This window comes from Heterocephalus glaber, unplaced genomic scaffold, assembly GCF_053883595.1.
Source record: "Heterocephalus glaber isolate CG9 unplaced genomic scaffold, H.glaber_assembly_v1.0 deba00001111, whole genome shotgun sequence".
NCBI classification, from domain to species: domain Eukaryota; kingdom Metazoa; phylum Chordata; class Mammalia; order Rodentia; family Bathyergidae; genus Heterocephalus; species Heterocephalus glaber.
This window is the reverse complement of record NW_028258194.1, coordinates 415160-433066: the sequence shown is the minus strand read 5'-3', so window position 1 is coordinate 433066 and position 17907 is coordinate 415160. Positions and strand designations below refer to the sequence as shown.

At 49.6% G+C, this 17907-nt stretch overlaps 1 protein-coding gene across 4 annotated transcripts in view; it reads left to right on the top strand.

The window, feature by feature from the left end:
* The window catches only part of Herc2 (HECT and RLD domain containing E3 ubiquitin protein ligase 2), a 184582-nt gene that overhangs the window by 164968 nt on the left and 1707 nt on the right, over positions 1 to 17907 (top strand). For all 4 annotated transcript variants that reach the window (XM_004872187.4, XM_004872188.4, XM_087210102.1 and 1 more), the window contains exons 84-92: positions 8012 to 8199; positions 8866 to 9063; positions 10865 to 10948; positions 14226 to 14367; positions 14462 to 14656; positions 15313 to 15425; positions 15885 to 16075; positions 17017 to 17122; positions 17421 to 17633. In XM_004872187.4, coding sequence (XP_004872244.2) covers positions 8012 to 8199; positions 8866 to 9063; positions 10865 to 10948; positions 14226 to 14367; positions 14462 to 14656; positions 15313 to 15425; positions 15885 to 16075; positions 17017 to 17122; positions 17421 to 17633 — 1430 coding nt within the window. The remainder of the gene's footprint in view (positions 1 to 8011; positions 8200 to 8865; positions 9064 to 10864; positions 10949 to 14225; positions 14368 to 14461; positions 14657 to 15312; positions 15426 to 15884; positions 16076 to 17016; positions 17123 to 17420; positions 17634 to 17907) is intronic.

Below are 17907 nucleotides of genomic sequence, written 5' to 3'. Positions count from 1 at the left end.
TCCTTTATTTCAGAGGAAGAGCTTTGTTACAGTGATTATTGATACTCTCCCTCCCCTTCAGAAAGCTCCTCAGCTGCCATTCTCTGCTGCTCAGCCAGAAGTTGCTGAAGTTCCTCTGTAGACAGTTCCTCCGAGTGTTCCTCCACCAGTTCCTCTACATCACCACTGTCTGCCTGGAAGCCTCTGAACTCTGCTGTAGTTACAATGTCATCAACCACAGGGTCAACTGAAGGCTCAGCTCCTCCACACAGCCTTTAAAGTCTCTCTCCTGTATAATTTTAGGCCACACTTTCTTCCAGGCAGATCTCAGTGTCCTTAGAGAGACATTGGCTCAGGATTTCTCAGTTAACCCCACACAGGAGAAGACCGGCAATTGGATTGTAACTCAAGACTTTGGTTGTATGTTAAAACTAAAATTCCATTCGTAACCCAAGTTGTTCATATGTGAGGCCAGGCAAAATTCAAGGGTCCGTTGTATTCTGTTCTAGTGTTGAATTTCTAGAATCTTGAGTATTATATGCCTTGGTGTAGGTTTTTTCTTTTTTCTTTTTTTTTCCTGATTGGCTAATTGGAGTTCTAGATGCCTCACTTATCTCTATGTCAAATTCTTTTTCCATGCTAGGGAAGTTTTCTGCTATTATTTCTGTGAACAGGTTTTTTTATGTCCTTTGTTCTATCTTCTGATTTTTCATTGATTCCAGTTAATTCCAGTTAATATGTTACTTGGCTTTGTATCATTTAGCATTTGTTGGATTGATTTTTTATGGTCCCTTGGTTTTTTTTAAATTTAAAATAACTTTATTATCAAACCCATACACATACAAAAATTAAAACCATTCAAAGAAGAACAATGAAAGGGGAAAAAACTACAATATTATTCAAATACAGTAGAACTCAACCAAAACAAAACTGAAAAGCACTTAAACATTTTTCCATATAACTTAAAAAAGCATCTCAAGCACAAACAAGACACCGGAGGATGTAATTTGTTTCATAAAGATCCCCAAAACCAACATTGAACAAATAGTGGTCTGGAAAAAAACTCCAGTTAGCTAGCAGACTCCACATAAGTAAAGCTTCTCCCTAATTTAAATTTCGATACAGTTGTATGACATGCGATGGAAACACAATCCGAGAAATATGTTATTAGGCAATTTCATCCATGTGTATCCTTATTTACACTTTCAGTTTCTCACACTAGAGAAACTATTTGTATTTACACATGTGTGTCCTATTTATTTCACTTAAGAGTATGGCCTCAATATGCATCCATTTAGCTATAAATGTCTCTAGTTTCTTGTTCTTTATGGCTGAGAAGTACTCCATTTTATAAAACAAACACATCTTCTTTATCCAATTTCCAGTTGATGGGCACTTGGTATTTTAGTTTTTTGTGGTTTTTTTTTTTGTACTGGGGATCGAACTCCGGTCCTTACACTTGCGCAGCAGGCAACGATACCACTGAGCTAAATCCCTGGCCCGGCACTTGGTATTTTTAAGAAGTCTTTCATTTGATGATTGCTAACTGGAACCCTGTCTTCTAGATCTGATATTCTGTGTTCCCATTGGCTGGCTATGCTGTGTCTTCTCTCAATAGAATTTTTAATCTCCCTGCTATCTGTTAAATCTGTTTTATGGAATCCAGTTCTTTCCTATGTTGGGTGTTCATTATTTGCATCACTATCCTAAGCTCCTTGGTTGTTTTTAATCTGTATCTACTATTGATTTACTAATCATGTCCTTCATTATGGCCATCATTTCTTTAATTATCTGTGTAATTATTTTTGTTTTGTTCTTTTCTTAGAGACTCATTTATCTGCTTTATTTCTTCTGTTGCTACCATTTCAGAAAGTTCAGCTGGGTAGCTTTTGATTTTTTCCACTGCCTTACCCCTTGGATTTCCCTGGGGCCAGCCGGAGGTGTGGTGTTGCATCTTGCTTTCTCATCTTGTTTTCTCATTTTCTATTTGTTTTCTCCATTGATACTTATAAATTGCTTATGGTAGGTAGATTTATTAGTAGTATTGAGACCTCTTTAGGAAATGACTTCTTTTCAGAGATGTCTTCTAGGCTTAGCTGGCTCTTAACCTTTGAGTCTGTCCCAGGATCCTGCCTCTTTTGTTTCTTAGGGATGTGTGGTTTGCAGCCTATTTGGCTTACACCCAGTTCTTTGGTACTGGACTGTAGTATTGTTTATATCCCCCAGACGTTCTAGATCTAGCCTACAAGGAAGATCAATTGGTCACAGCAACTATGTCACCCTGGCTAAAGTAGTAGCATCAAACAGACTGGGAAATGACAAGCTGTGATAACTAATAATTTGCCACTTTTAACCCTATGTATAAAATTTGTAGTATATAACAAAATCTAAGACAAGTGAGAAAATTATATATAGTAAATGTCCACTCAGCAGAGCAATTTTACCCTAACAGGAGAAAATTAAAAGGGAGAAGAGAAAAAATAGAGAAATAAAAGAAGAAAAAGAGAATGGAAGCAAGGCTGAAGGACAGAGAAAGATTACTCAAGTTTAAGAAACTGGTGAAGACAGCAGAGAAGGAAAGAATGAAAAAACAAGGACAAAACAAAAAAAATCTGCAAATAATTTTTACCCTCACAAAGAAAAACAATCAGAGGAAAAAAAACCCAGATGAACAAATCAACCACAAAAACATTTCTCTGTGATTTCAGGCCTGTGATTATCTTCTGGGGTCTATAGTTTTGTGGCAGTGTCCCATTCAGGGTGTGACTGTGCTTGTGCTGGTAGACAGAGGCCGAGCCTGATATCTAGTCATGGAGTGGGGGCCTCAGTCATTTAGCTTGTACCATTCTGGGAGTCTCCAGCTGGCCTGCCCATAGCTTCCTCACCATGGACGTCTCCCGAGTCTGTTCCTCACCCAGTCACTATGGTCGCTTAACTTCGGGAGCCCTGATGTGAAGCCGACCCGCAGCTTCTGAGCCCAGGCTCAGCTGGCCCGTCCCTGACATGGTGCCTGACCAAGCATGCTTTCCAGGGGACCCAGCAGTTGTGTGAATTGGAGTCACTCACCAGCTGTTGTAGTGCGCAGCATCCCCTGTTCTGTTCCACTGATGCGTTTCTCCCTAGAGGCCTCTGGAGTCACCACTTTCACCGTGTCTCTGTAGATTTGATCTTCCTTTCTCACACCACGAGTCAGGAGCCAGGGAGAAAAGTTCTGGTTGTCCCTTCCTTTTTCTGTATTGTGGTCTGTCTCTAATTATCTGTAGGCTCAAGTTTTCCCTTCAGGTCCTTCCTAAGTCTCAAGGATCCACCACTCTTCCTTTCCTTCCCCAGGTTATTTTCTAGTGTCTGAATTCCAAATCTAGGAGAGGTTGATTTGTTGCTGCTTACCACTCTGCCATTTTCTCGGAAGTTCCCACTGTCCATTTTTATAATTGGTTTAGTATTTTGTCATTGGAAACCATTGCTGTGGATGTGTTGTCTTTTGGAGGAGCCATGTCATGTTGATTTTTGTTTCTTGTATTTCTGCATTGACATCTGTGCCTCTAGTGGGATGGGGATGTCTTCCACTCATACGTGAGGGCCTTCTTAGGAAGCCTCCTCTTGATGATGTCCCCTGCACTGGTGGTTTGTTGAGAAGGGTCTAAACTAATCCTGTCTGGGCTTAGCTGTGTGACTGCCCTGAGACTTCTCTGCCTGTGATAAGTGTGTGTGGTGAGACTAGCTCTTTCTGTGTGACTTGCAGGGTGGGGTCCCTCTGGTAGTCATGCAGATGTGTTGTAAAGAGCAGAGTATGTGGAGTGCTGCCCTTGTGGTGACACCTTCAATCTTGTCATTGGTGTGTTATCTGCAGAGATATGGGAGCCAGGCATACTGAAGCCCTTATAGGTGCAGTGTCTGTAGCAGTGCGTTACTTCTTTCTGCTCTTGCTGTGGGCATGTATGCTGAGCAGGGCAGCTCCAGGCTTTAGCCCATAGTGCCTTCCTCTGGGTATGTTGTTGGTGGGGACTTTTACCTCCCTGTTCTTTAGGTTGAAGTATCTGCCAAAGTCGGAGCTGGACTAGGTTGTGGCTAGAGTAAGATGCAGTTTCTCCCAAATGGACTGTGGGCAAAGCTTTGCAGCAGTCCACCCACTCACTGGGCTCTGGTGCTAGCCATGGTCCCCAGGGCTACTCAGGGGAAGGAAGCAAACAACATTAACAGCCACAACCAGAGGTAAAGCTGCAATAAAATACAGAAACGATTCTTTAAGAACTACCACCATCATGACACTAACAAAAGAAGGAGCGAGATCAAAAGTGTTACACAATAGCCTAACCAGCTAAAATTAGTAAAACTGATTGTAAAAAAAGAAAAAAATCCTTGAAAAGTACAATACAAAAAAGATAAAAATATGGAGGAAGTAGTAAAAATTTCATGAAAGTTAAACGACAATATATAGACTAGATAGAAAACTGGGTGTGTGGGGGATTTAGCTCAGTGGCACTGTGCCTGCCTCACAAGCACAAGGTCCTGAGTTCAATTCCCAGTACTGAAAAAAAAACACCTAGCTATAGAAATAAAGTAACAGTCTTTTAAGTCTTAAAAGAACCACATTAAGCCAGGTAGGGTGTGTTTATAATCTCAGCACTTGAGAGGCTGAGGCAAGAGGATCGTCATGAGTTTGAGGCCAGCCTGGGTTACATAGTGAGTTCAAGACCAGTCTGAACTAGATAATGAGACCTTGTCTCAAAAAACCAGACAAAAAAGATAAATAATTTCTGAGAAAAGAGGAAAAAGACTGATGATGGGAGATGGAGGGGGATATTCTGTCAAATTATAGGATAGGAAACAACACTTTTAAAAAAATAATGAAAAATACAGAACAATAGAAATAGTAAACAATAGATTGATGGTAAATTAGCTATGGAAATACAGTAACAATCCTGCCAGAAATACCACAATTTGACATCTAATGAGCTACAAAGAAAAGGAATCAAAATACTGTAGAAAAAGCCTAAAAAGTTCTAAATTAATAATAGTAAAATAAATCATGATAACAGTAAAAAGAAGATAGTAGAAAAGAAAGAGAAAGGGTCCTTTTAAAGTATAATACAAAAAAACATGAAGGAAGTTTAAAAAATAAATGAAGTAGGGCCAGGGATTTAGCTCAGTGGTTCTGCTGCCTGCCTCGCAAGCGTAAGGTCCTGAGTTCAATCCCCAGTACCAAAAAAACAAAAACAAAAAATACAATGAAGTAAAAATAATAGAGTGGGTGAATGAGAAGCAGAGAGGAAAGAAAAAGAGGGAGAAAACCAGTCAAAAAATTGTGGTAGCTGAAGTGCTGGGTTGGAGGCCTTCTCCCTGGGCTGTGTTCATTCGCTGCAGTGCCCCGGGCTGTGTGCCCAGGGAGGTAGAGACTGGGCCGGCTCTGCACACAGCCTGTGGGCCGCAGCCTGCGCCAGGGTGCAGGTGGCGAGTGTCCAGGCGGGCCCTCCTCAGCCGCCGACCTCTGCCTTAGATGGGCCTTCTCCACTCGGAGCCCTCAGACCATGCGGCCACACGGCATCTCCCTGTTACGTGTGCCATGCCGGGCAGGTGGTGCATCCAGGATCGGGGTGGATGTTGGAGCCACTGCCTGTATCCAGGATGCCTCAGTGTGGAGTGAGGAGCAGTCAGGCCACCAGCTTCTGGGCTTGGAGAAGGGCACAGCCTGCTGGTGGTTTGCCACTCGCCTCAGCAGCCTGTGTCCGAATCTTTCCCAGCCACGTGGTGGGGAGTCACAGGGACCCTCAGTTTTCACTGTCCCAAGCCCTTTGCTTCCCAAAGCAGTTCCATCCTCATCAGCAGGACCCCCTGTGCTGGCCTGGCCATTGAAGCCTGAGAGCTGCTTGGCACTGTGTAGACTTTCTTCCCTAGAGCTGGATGTGGTGCAGGTTGAGTGGCTCCCAGACCAAACCCCGGAACTGGATCCCAGGGGTGTGTGAACTGCGGCTTCTCCTGAGGTGGACTAGGGGTCCCCTGCCCTCTCTGCAGCTTGCCTTACTAAGCTTGTGGAGTCTGGCTCCCACCTTGTGTCTGGGGGCCACTGCAAGCTGCTTATCACTTTTTTCTGTGTTGGCCCGATTTCCTGTGCTATGTAGATTTCCTGACGCTTCTTTGTTGGCTTTCAGAGTTTTTCTTCTCTTTTTCTCCACAGAGTATAATCTCTCTTCTGTTCCCCTGAATCTACTCACTCACAGTCATGCGGAAGCTACCTCTGTTTCTCTTCTTCCTGGGCATTCGCCTCACTGATAACATTAACTCACCCACTTGATTAAGTTAGTGTCAGTCAGGCTTTTCCACTGTGAACATCTTTTTTTTTTTTTTTTTTTTTGGTACGGGGGATCGAACTCGGGTCCTTGTGCTTGCGCAGCAGGTGGTGGAACCACTGAGCTAAACCCTGGCGTGAACATCTTTTTTAATGATTATGTGGGAAGAGTAACCCTTTTCTCATCCAGTGTTGTATTTAACTCATTTATATCTGAGTGGGTTCATGGTTTCCTAATGCATTCAGCGGGTTGTATATAATTTATTACTAGTTACTTTTTTTTTTAAGCTTTTATTTATTTATTTATTTATTTATTTATTTATTTATTTATTTGTACCGGGGATCGAACTCGGGTCCTTGCGTTTGTGCAGCAGGCGGCGAAACCAATGAGCTAAATCCCTGGCCCTATTACTAGTTACTTTGATGCTCACATTGTGTTCTCCTTGGCTGGCTTTATCTCCTTCTGACATGTCCCTGTCATTGAGTACTTCCTTCCTTCGGCACACAGAATAATCTGTACTTCTGTACTCTCTATGCTTCAAGCCTAGAGTTAGCCATTTTCACAAGCAGGGCTGGTGTCTTTAAGGAGAGGGCATTTAGAGGGAAAAACCCAGGTGGTACATTTGCTCATTGTTACTGTGGTCACTGTGCCCTGGATTTCATTGGTTCGAACCAAGGAATATGTGTGTATGTTCCGTACAGTTATTCGTCTTGTAGACATAACATTTGCTCTTCATGGGAATCATCATACTTTTTTCACACTGGACCCTACTATAAAGGTACAAGGTTGAGATCACGGCTGATTAGGGTAGAAAAGAGCTTCGTGTCCTCTGGCGACATCCACTGATGAGCCTTACAGCTCCTCGAAGCCTCCCCAGTGTGCCTTGCAGCCAGCAAGCATGACTCTAATGCACGAGGCCATGAGATGAAGAGCAGGGTGCTTATTTCCTAGCCTTGCCTGCACTCTGCAGCTCAGGCCTAAAGCCGTCGAGTGGATGTCCACCACAACTTGAGGCAGTTATCTCTGCACAGGTGTGGGGAGGGGTGGGGAGGGAGTTACCGAGCTGGAGAGTGAGGTACTCTCACGTGTGGGGTAGTCCAGTGGGGTCAGCTGAACACATTACGGATGCAGTGCAGGGCAGAGGAGGAAGGGAACTATGAGGTCCTGCTTACACACCGAGAGGGACAGTGGGGAAATGGGATCCAGATGTACCGAGGAGGAAAGGAGTCACAAGTGTGGCAGGAGAAACCTGGGCTGACTTCCTGTGTTCTGAACTGGCACTGGGGTACTACTGTGAATATAACCCGTGTAGACAGAAATAAAACACAAAGAGTAAATTTGTGTGAAGCATTACATGTTCTTTAAACACTGGATTTGCTTTTTCTGAAAACTGACTCTCCATCCTGTTTAATATGCAAGAACAGTTTGGCTTGTTGGGGATATTACTCTGTTTTAATTCACTTTGATAGAGAATTACCAGAGTCTTATACTGCTCTTGGCCAACTAGAGAAGGCCTGTTGGCCAGCTTGGGCTGTGCACAGCCCCAGAAGGCAGCCTTCTCTCCTCTGCTGGAGTGCGATGAGTGTGTTCACAGCTAAGCCACACACGAGGTTGGTATTCAGGGCGATGATCACCGACATGGAGTAGAAGGACAGTGAACAGTGACATTGTGACAGAAAGGCATCTGCACTTGTGGGTTCACTGTTCCTGGTATCCAGGTTTTTTTCTTCATTTACTTCATTTAGGTGAGGTTTATACATGGGGTGACAATGACGAGGGACAGCTAGGAGATGGAACAACAAATGCTATCCAGAGGCCTCGCCTGGTAGCTGCTCTTCAGGGTAAGAAAGTCAACCGTGTAGCCTGTGGCTCAGCACATACCCTTGCCTGGTCGACCAGCAAGCCTTCCAGTGCTGGCAAGCTCCCTGCACAGGTGAGTCCTGGTGGAGTGGGTTGTGGGAAGGGGTCCATGGTGTAGACTCAGCCCTGCAAATTGCATGCTCATGAAGCCACATGTACTTCCTTTTATGTATTCAGACTCGCATTATAACACAGTGCTTTTAACACCTTACTATTCATGCGGACCATCATATGTGTATCAGTGTGTCGCCTTCTCTTCTGTATCTTATAAACTACACAAATTGTTTTGTGTAGTACATGCCTCACATGTTTTGGGGTTTTTATTTGTTCGTTTGTTTTCATGGCACCGGAGATTTAAGTGAGGGCCTTTGTACAGAGCTATATCCCTGGCCCTCTTTTATTTTGAGACCGGGTCACACTAAGTCCCTCAGTTCTCTAGGGTGGGCTGGAACCTGTGACCCTGCTGCCTCAGCCTCCTTACCAACACTGTAAGCCACCGTGCCTGGCTCACATGTTTCTTAGTAGATAGAGATACATTTCTGTATACTAATACTTTCATCATTCACTGTGGTTTGTATTATTTGGCTCATTCAGACTCTCCAGAGTATTCTAGAAGCGAAACAAGTTGTGCAAAGCAAACTCAGATACTGTAGGGCTTCTGTTTTGGGGTGAAGTCTAAAAACTGGCTGTTCTGGGTATTTCATGTCTGCGTTGACATAGCACAGTTTAAATGTTTCAGGTCCCCATGGAGTATAATCATTTGCAAGAAATCCCCATAATTGCCCTGAGGAACCGGCTGCTGCTGCTACATCACATCTCGGAGCTCTTCTGCCCCTGTATCCCCATGTTCGACTTGGAGGGCTCTCTTGACGAGACTGGACTTGGGCCTTCTGTTGGATTTGACACTCTTCGGGGGATTCTGATATCCCAGGGAAAGGTATTTTTGTAGAAATCTTTACATAGGTGACCCTGGTGTCTTTAGCAAATTTTAATCCAAGAAATACGGCAGTGCTGGGAACATAGACCATAGAATCCATCTCACTCGGCAAGCGTCCACTGAGTGTTGGCTGTACCAGCCTACGTTCTGAGTACTTAGAATATATGTATGAAAAATCAGATAGACATCTCTTCCTTTTTGGAGTTTATATTACAAATGAATAGTACAGTGCTGCGTTCTTCCCTGGTAATCCCTTCATCCCACTACCCCAGAAGGATGGTTAGAGCCTGGGGCTCCCCAGAACCGAGCCTTTACTCACGCAGTGGTTCTCTGCCTGCCTGCCAGCCAGGCTTCGTCTGCTTCCCACACCGACTCAGCATACTCCTCCTCCACGGACATCCAGCAGACGGTGCCGAGAGTCACAGGTGGCGTAGCCAGAAGCCCTCCCAGGGCGTGCCCTGGGATAAGTGTGACTGAGCGGAGGGTAGACTTAGGAATGAGACACCTGCAGGTTTTGACCTGTTGACATTTTTAATAATTAGAGCTTTCTAGAAATGGAATCCTGATTCAGAAGTGACAAGCACCTTGATGAAAGGATTTATAGCAGAGGGATCTTTGTGTAGGAGAAAAAGTATAGAAGGTGAATTGGGGTCTCTAACCCAGAAGAGCGTGTGATTCTATGATATATTTTCTCATCAAAGAATATGATCTGTTCTTAATGCTGTAATGAAGTTTAAATGATTCGGAGTCCTGTCAAAACAGGTATTTTTTAAGGACTGGCTTTATTTCCATTTGGCCAGAACAGTTTCTGCTGAGCAAGACAGGTACACATATTTACTTGCATGTGTCCTCAGCCCGTGCTGAGTGCTGCGGGTTGTATTTGAGGATGAGAGCCTTTCTCAGTGGTGGGAGCAGGAAGAAATGGGGGCAGGTAAAACGATATGAAGCTTAATTTCAACTATTTATCAGTAACAGAAAGTAGCAAATTGAATTGCTTTCACATTTACTTTATTGTATCCCCCAGAGTGGAGGTGACAATGGGCAGTGAGGGGGAAAGGCACCTTTCCTTCTAGCGAGGGAAAAGTGAGTGTTGCACGGGCTGCATGCCTGGGCTGAGGCAGAGCAGGTGGAGCAGCGTGGTGAGCAGGGATTGTGCAGCAGCCCCTGCAGAGAGCTGGGGTGGGTGCTTCAGACACCCGGAGAAGTGTTACTGCCTGCTTCAGAGCATCAGAGAGGGTGCAGCAGGACGGAGCAGGGCTGCTTGTGAGGGCGGGAACTGCCCGAGGAATGGGCAGGGCACTGGAGAGTAGGTAGTGGAGAGGCTTGGGGTGGGGCTCCCAAGGACCCTTCCTCCTTGGCGTCCCTCACATCCTCTGCCTCCTGTCGGTGTGGCTGCCTGCTCCAGAGCTCTGTCCTCCTTTATGGTGGGCACACAGGTGTTGCTGTGTGTGGCTTCAGCGTGTTCCCTCCTGGTCTGGCTAGACTCGAGGACCCCTTGACCCACCACTGCTTTGTTGTGTGGGAAGTGGACCTGCAGTTTGGCGGGGAGCCCGGCCTTGCATCCCTGAGTCAGAGATGCGTGCAGGCCCTGGCCCTCGCTGTTGCATGCCCAGCTGTTCCGAGGCCCTGTGCTGGGCTGCTCCTCTGTGGCCTCACAGCCTGGGAGGGAGGCTGTGAGCCTTCTCTTCCTAGGGAAGTCTGACTTTCAGGAACTGAAGGTTTTAAACAAAACAATGACATGATTTCTTTGTGGGTTGATATGTTCTAGATCAGATTCTGTTATCTGTCTGACACATTTTAGGAGGCGGCTTTCAGAAAAGTAGTGCAAGCAACTATGGTGCGAGATCGTCAACATGGTCCTGTCGTAGAGTTGAACCGAATCCAGGTAATGCACGGGGACGGCTCACCCGGGCTGACAGTGGTGCTTTGCTGGTGCCAGAGGGAGAGAACCGAGTCACCCTCCACGGGCCCCAACGACACAGTGGGTGCCACCTTCCTCTACGCCACTTCCTGTGTGTGTGTTTCTGTGATGCTGAGGCTTCCAGACAGGAATGTAAAAGAATGGCTTGTTTCGGATAACCCCAGAGCATCAATACAGAGAAGCAAAAAAAGAGAAGAACAAGAGTCAGCCCTGTTCCCACCGCATAGTGGCAGCCACCCCCATGCCATTTGTATGCGTGGAGGGTGTGTGTTTGTGTAAGCAAAGCTAGATTACCCTTGTCTACTCAGTGCATCCTACCTGTGTGTCACACACTCAGACTCTCTGGAGTCGCTTGTGCTTGGCACCTGTGTGCTGAGGGCTGTGCCCGAGTTTACTCTGGAAGTGCCTTCCAGTGGGCTAAAGACTGCCCCCCTCCTGAGCCAGGCAGGGTTGTTACGGGGTATCTTCGTCACCACCTTGGATTAAGGTGCATACATCACTTGTAGGTTGCGATAGTTTCCCTTCCTGCTGCCCTCACAGCCTCCCAGCTCGGGGACTCTTCCGGTGTAGTAGGCCAGAGTTACAAAGGCTGTCTCAGAAGGAATGAAAAGTAGGCCATTTCTGCATCTGCACTGCTGCCGTGTGTACACAGACTTAACAGTTTAAAAAACTAATTAAAAATAAGAGGAATCCCAGTGACCGATTATGATAGTATGTGGCATTTGACATTTAATACGCACATGAAATTGGCTTTGCCTCTTGGATCGGAAACAAGGAGCCATGAAGAACAAATTCTTTGTTTCCGAGCCTTTTTATTAACACATGATTTTTACCCTGATGTTGATTCCATGACTAGGAATTTTTTCAGAGTTGTACTTGGGGGCATTTTGAATTAAGACATTAAGCTCTTGTCCTTTGTTGGACAGCGCATGTGACCACCTTGGTAGAGCTGGGTTCCCCATTAACATCAGAGTAACAGATTATCAGGGTCAGCCAGCGAGCGGCACAGACAAATGGGTTGTATAATCAGGTTCATAGAAAGGCTTTTATTTCCCCACCTTGGATGACCATTTATAAACATTACAAGTTAAGGAAAGCTAGTGACTGACACTTCATCCACTGCAAACCCTGGTGCATTCCTGGCCCAGTAACCGCCTCGGCAGACACAGGCTCCTTGGGGCCACGGCACACACCTGGGCCCCAGGGCCCGACGATGCCGTGAGCCTTGGCTGTCTTGACCAGGCTGGGCACACGCCTCTGGGTTTCTCTCGTCTCACCTTTTCCCTTTCCTCTCCCTATGTACAAAAGCTTTGTTTCCATTTTTTCCCTTCTACTTTTACTTTTTTTTCTTGTCCCTCCCTTCCTTTCTCCCTCTCATTTTATATTTTCAAGAATCCTTTCCTTCTTGTCTTTGTACCCCTAGGCTTATGTTCCAAAAGTGTTCACTACATGTTTGCAAGAGCACGCTGGATAGATGGCAGATTCTGTCAGGGTTTTACAAAGGCAGGTAGACACCCTTAGCCAGTGTGGATGTGAGCTGACCACGGGGCACCCCAGCCAGGCCGCTGTGAGGTGCAGGGCCTTGTGGCTTCTCCTGAAGCTAGGAAGTTTCCAAAATGTGGGAATAGAAGTGTCTTTGACTAAAATAGAGCACGGGGGAAATGTGCAGTGAATCCAGGGTGTGCACGGGACGACAGTCAGCACTGAGCTGGAGCAGGAGCACGGAGCCCCACTGGTGGAGCACAGCAGGCTTTTCTCCTGCTAGTGAGGTGCCTGCCCCATGGCTGCTGTTCTGAGAGAAGCCGGGGTTAGGTGCCCTTACTCGCTGATGCGGCCAGCGGAGGGGAGACAGCACAGTGGTCTAATAGGAGCTGTGACAACTGTGATCTTCTGGACTGACTTCTTCTCCTTCGTGTAGCTCAGTGTCCTGGGGATAATGCATAGCTCAAAGAGTAGCTGTGAGGTTGAAAGGAAGTAGCTCAGTGTGTGGTTCAGAGAAGAGTTCTTCCTGTAGGAAACTCTTTATTGCCTGTTTTTTTCAATTTGGGGGACTGAACCCACAGGCCTGTGCATGTTGGCCAGCACCTTACCACTGAGGTATATCCCCAGTCCTTTTAAAATTTGTATTTTGAGACAGAGTCAAACTGAGTAGCCCCGCTGGCCTTGAGTTTGCAGTCCTATTGCTTCAGCCTCCTAAGAGCTGGGATTCATCAGGGTTTTCGTCATTCTTCTATTTTTAGACTTGATTATGATTATTTATGCTATAAGGAGAATTACTTGTTTAAACTCAACCTAGAACTCACTTGAAGTTAGTTTAAGGTGGTGAGGGCTTCGCTGGAAGTTAGTGTAAAAATACTGCTTTTTTCTTCAGCTTTTCATGTGTCATCCCCATAGGCCGAGCTTCCTAGGTGACCCTGAAGACAGCCAGGGCCGAGAACTCTAGGAGAGCCTTGCTGCCCTCACTGAGCCGCACTGGCCCCAGGGCACGGCAGTCCCTCGTCTGCCTGGCCCAAGTCTCAGGATGAGCACTGTGGACATAGAAAGTGGCTGTGGGGGGCGGGATGCCAGGGCCTGGCGCTGGACGTGGGGTCGGCACAGTCCGTGAGGAGTGGAGGAACACAGTCCCGTGTGAGATTTTACTCAGTCTGAATCTGAGCTCTGGAGACTGAGTCCTCCTAGGCCACAGGAAGGGGCTGCTTGTGGAGCCCCGTGGAGGCTGTGGCCTCGAAGTGACATCACTGGTGGAGGCGGAGGCGGAGGTGGAGGTCTCCTAGCCCCGTGTGAACAGTGCGGTATCTTGGGCCGCTGTTTAGACGCCGCTTGTCCTGGGGGTGCTGCACCAGGTGAGGGGAGTGAGGGCTGTGGCCGCACCCATGGCAGGCATCGTGCACGGCCTCCCACACACTCGCAGCTACAGAGGACTTTGCACTTGTCCTCTGGGGCTCAGGGGCAGCAGAGGGGAGGAGAGCCCGGAGGGAACGATGCTCTGGGTTCGTCAGTGGAGCCGTCTCCAGGGTGCCCACGGTGGCCGCGAGGGGCGTGTGCAGCTCTGCTTGCGCCGGCTCTGCAGGTGGGAACCGTCGGCATCTGCACCCTGTGCAGTGTAGGCAGTCCATGGAGTGAGGTGAGTGTGAGCGTGAGCGTGGGGTCGGGCCGGCTTGAGGAGCCGGGTCCTCTGCAGGCGCCCCCTGCTGTGGGCTTCCTGGGCAGCAGCCCCTGTGTTCTCCGCGCCTCTCTCCAGGTCAAGCGCTCCAGAAGTAAAGGCGGCTTGGCCGGCCCCGACGGCACCAAGTCTGTGTTCGGGCAGATGTGCGCCAAGATGAGCTCCTTCAGTCCCGACAGCCTCCTCCTCCCTCATCGCGTCTGGAAGGTCAAGTTTGTGGGTGAGAGCTTGTACGCGGGAGTCTCCCGGGGGCGGGAGCAGGTGCCCAGGCTGCCTCCGGTGGGCGGCGGCCTGCACACACTGTGTCCCCCCAGGGGAGTCTGTGGATGACTGTGGAGGCGGCTACAGCGAGTCCATAGCGGAGATCTGCGAGGAGCTGCAGAACGGACTCACCCCACTTCTCATCGTGACGCCCAACGGGAGGGATGAGTCTGGGGCCAACCGTGACTGCTACCTGTTCAACCCGGCCGCCAAGGCGCTCGTGCACAGCAGCATGTTCCGCTTTCTGGGTGCGCCTGTGTGGCAGTCTGCGCTGTCCTGGGAGGGACAGTGGATATTTTCATGTTTATTTGAACTTCGGAGACCTTACCCTGTAAAGTGATACTAATTTGTGATTCCCAATGTCGTGGAAGTGAACGGGTGTGGTGGAGTCTGCCTCACATTGAGGGCTTGGTAACGGGAGCCTTCCACGTGCCTACGGGGCTTCCAGTCGCCTGGGAAGCTCCTTTTGACACAGAAGTTCAGAGATACTGTGTGTGCGTGTTCTAAATGACCTGCGTGCGACTCAGCGTCGGGTGAGCGCTGGGTGGTCCTGGCAGTGGGCCAGTGCCCGGTGCCCTCTGCCCCATGTGAGCCTCTTAGAGGACTCTGTCTGTGGGGTCCCACGGCTGCTCCGGCAGAACACCCACCGTCATGGAGAGGCGCTGGCGCTACTGTGCCTTTAGAGGCTGGGAATTGCTTCACTGCTAGGAACACAAGGGAATTATGGATTTAGAATAGGGCACGCTGTTTGAAGTGTGCACCCCAGTCATTATGTTTGGGCAGTGCTGGTTTAAAAGGCCCTGGGCCTCAGTGCAGAGCAGGTGCTGCATGGCCCGTTTGAGTGGACGGAGGCATCCTGTCATCCACGGCGAGTGTCCTCTGTCCCTTATGTTTCCGTGACCAGGAGTGTTGCTGGGCATCGCCATCCGGACTGGGAGCCCCTTGAGCCTCAGCCTCGCTGAGCCTGTGTGGAAGCAGCTGGCTGGGATGAGCCTGACCATCGCGGACCTCAGTGAGGTGCGTGCCCGGGCTGTGGTCCACCCTGGGTACCCAGTTGACTCATTGCTGGCCACTTCTGGGTCCAGAGGACGCCTGTGTCCGTGAGGCTGGGTGGCGTGTAGGACGTGATGGACTCGTCACCGAGGAGGCTCACCGCCTTTCCTGTGCAGAGACCTCAGGCTCACAGGGAGGGCCGGGCCTGATGGGAGGGTGGACGCAGGCCCGGCCGTCCCTGTGGCTGCCCTGCTGCTCAGAAGGGCTTCAGGAGGGTTGGCAGGCAGTTGCCGGCACTTTGTAAGAGCCTTGTGGGACTATGAATCCCCTCAGCTCCTTGGTGTGTGCCACACACTTGCATCCTCCAAGTAGGCCCTGAGGCAGACCCGCGCCCACACCCACCGTGATTGAGTGGGCTTGGCATGGGCTGTGCTCGGAGGTACAGGAAAACCCCGATTCAGCACACGTTCTTTCTCCTCGAAGGTCGATAAAGACTTTATTCCTGGGCTCATGTACATCCGTGACAACGAAGCCACCTCAGAGGAGTTTGAGGCCATGAGCCTGCCCTTCACGGTGCCCAGTGCCAGTGGCCAGGACATCCAGCTGAGCTCCAAGTACACACACATCACCCTGGACAACCGTGCAGAGTACGTCCGGCTGGCAATCAACTATAGGTGGGTGGTCATCTCCTTGATCGCTTTGACTTCCTAGATGGCAGACGTTACAGAAAATGGGTGCTTGGATAGCTGCCTTTTTTTTTTGGTACCGGGGATTGAACTCGGGACCTTGCACTTGTGAGGCAGGCGGCCGAACCACTGAGCTACATCCCAGCTGGATAGCTGCGTTTGTAAAGAAGTGTTGTATATGGCAGAACCCTAGTGGGTTTGCCTTCACCTTTTTCTGATTGTGCTTGCCAGGCTTGTTTTGTGACCAGGAGTCGGGGTAGTAGTAGTCTAGTCAGAGTATCGTGGCTGGAAGTGGCGCACTCTGTCTGTTAGCGGACTGCCTGGCGGGGCCGTGTGCTCCTCTGTGCTTGCTGTTCACACTGCGAGGACGGGGTGCGTCTGGCCACGCGTGCCTGGGGTGGCCACTCGGGTGGGACATGGCAGGCTGATGCCACACTGCCGCTTCCACTGCCCACTTGTGCTGTCAGATGCTTGCACGGTGCCTGGCCCTGGAGGCCTCACTTGCTGGAGTCTGGTTGGGGTGGTCCTGGCAGGTGCTGTGTCTGCCTCCCTCCGAGCCGCAGTTGCTGTCACAAGCGCTTGAGCAGTGCTGCCCAAGGTTGCCCAGTGCCTTGGGCCTGGGCCCCACAGGTGGGCTTCTCACCCCCTTTGGTCCTGCGGAGCCTGACTGAGTCCTTGCTGGGTTCCCTGCAGATGTGGAGGGTGGTGTTGGGGGTGTGCATGGCAGTCATCGGCTGCGCGGTCCAGTGTGCGTGCTGATCGAGATGGACTCAGGGCCGGGCCGCCCGTGCCTGCCTCTGTCCCCGCACCCGGTGCTCTCGGTCGCTCCCAGCTGGGTGCCGATGACGGCCGTGCATGAGGCGGGCTTGGCATCGGCAGAACGGTCACTGCCTCCGAAGCTGGAGGTGTAAGGTGAGTTTTTCTTTCAGACTCCACGAATTTGATGAGCAGGTTGCTGCTGTCCGGGAGGGGATGGCCCGAGTTGTGCCAGTCCCCCTGCTGTCTCTGTTCACTGGGTGCGAGCTGGAGACGATGGTAGGCACAGCGCCTGCGGGTGCCCCTTGCTGGTGACGCGCTCACCGGGACCGCCCGTCCGCTCTTAGCCGACCCTTCCTTGCAAGGCTTAGGTGTCCGGGTGCTGGCTCCAGCAGCGGGGAGTGTGTGTCCCATCCCACCTGCACTTCACCGCTTCCGGTTCAGGGCTGTGTTCCTGTCCACTGGGGCTGGTGGGACCTCCCCTCACCCAGAACAGGCTCAGTAGGGAGAAGCAGGGTAGGCGCTCACAAAGCCAAAGTGCCCGAGGCGCCGGGTGCCCTGACGTGTCCTTCTGCAGGTGTGTGGCAGCCCAGACATCCCTCTGCATCTGCTGAAGTCGGTGGCTACGTACAAAGGGGTCGAGCCGTCCGCGTCCCTGACGCAGTGGTTCTGGGAGGTGATGGAGTCCTTCTCCAACACGGAGCGCTCCCTCTTCCTGCGCTTCGTGTGGGGCCGGACGCGGCTGCCCAGGACCATCGCTGACTTCCGGGGCAGAGACTTCGTCATCCAGGTGGGCTCCCGGGCTTCAGGGCGCTGGGCTGGGGCCGGCGGGGCGGGAGGGGTGCCCCTTTCCTATGGCCCTGCCGTGGACTGAAAGCAAGTCTCGTTGCTTCATGGAAACAGTGGAAGACGTCCAATTTCTCTGATTCGAAGGCTCAGATTTCATCATTGTAGATCTTGGGTGCCACTTCCTGTCCGCACCAGAGCATACTGCTGTTACATCAGCACACTCTAGAATTTGAACGCACACATACTGTCTCAAGCGTTTGTTTGATTCTCCGGTT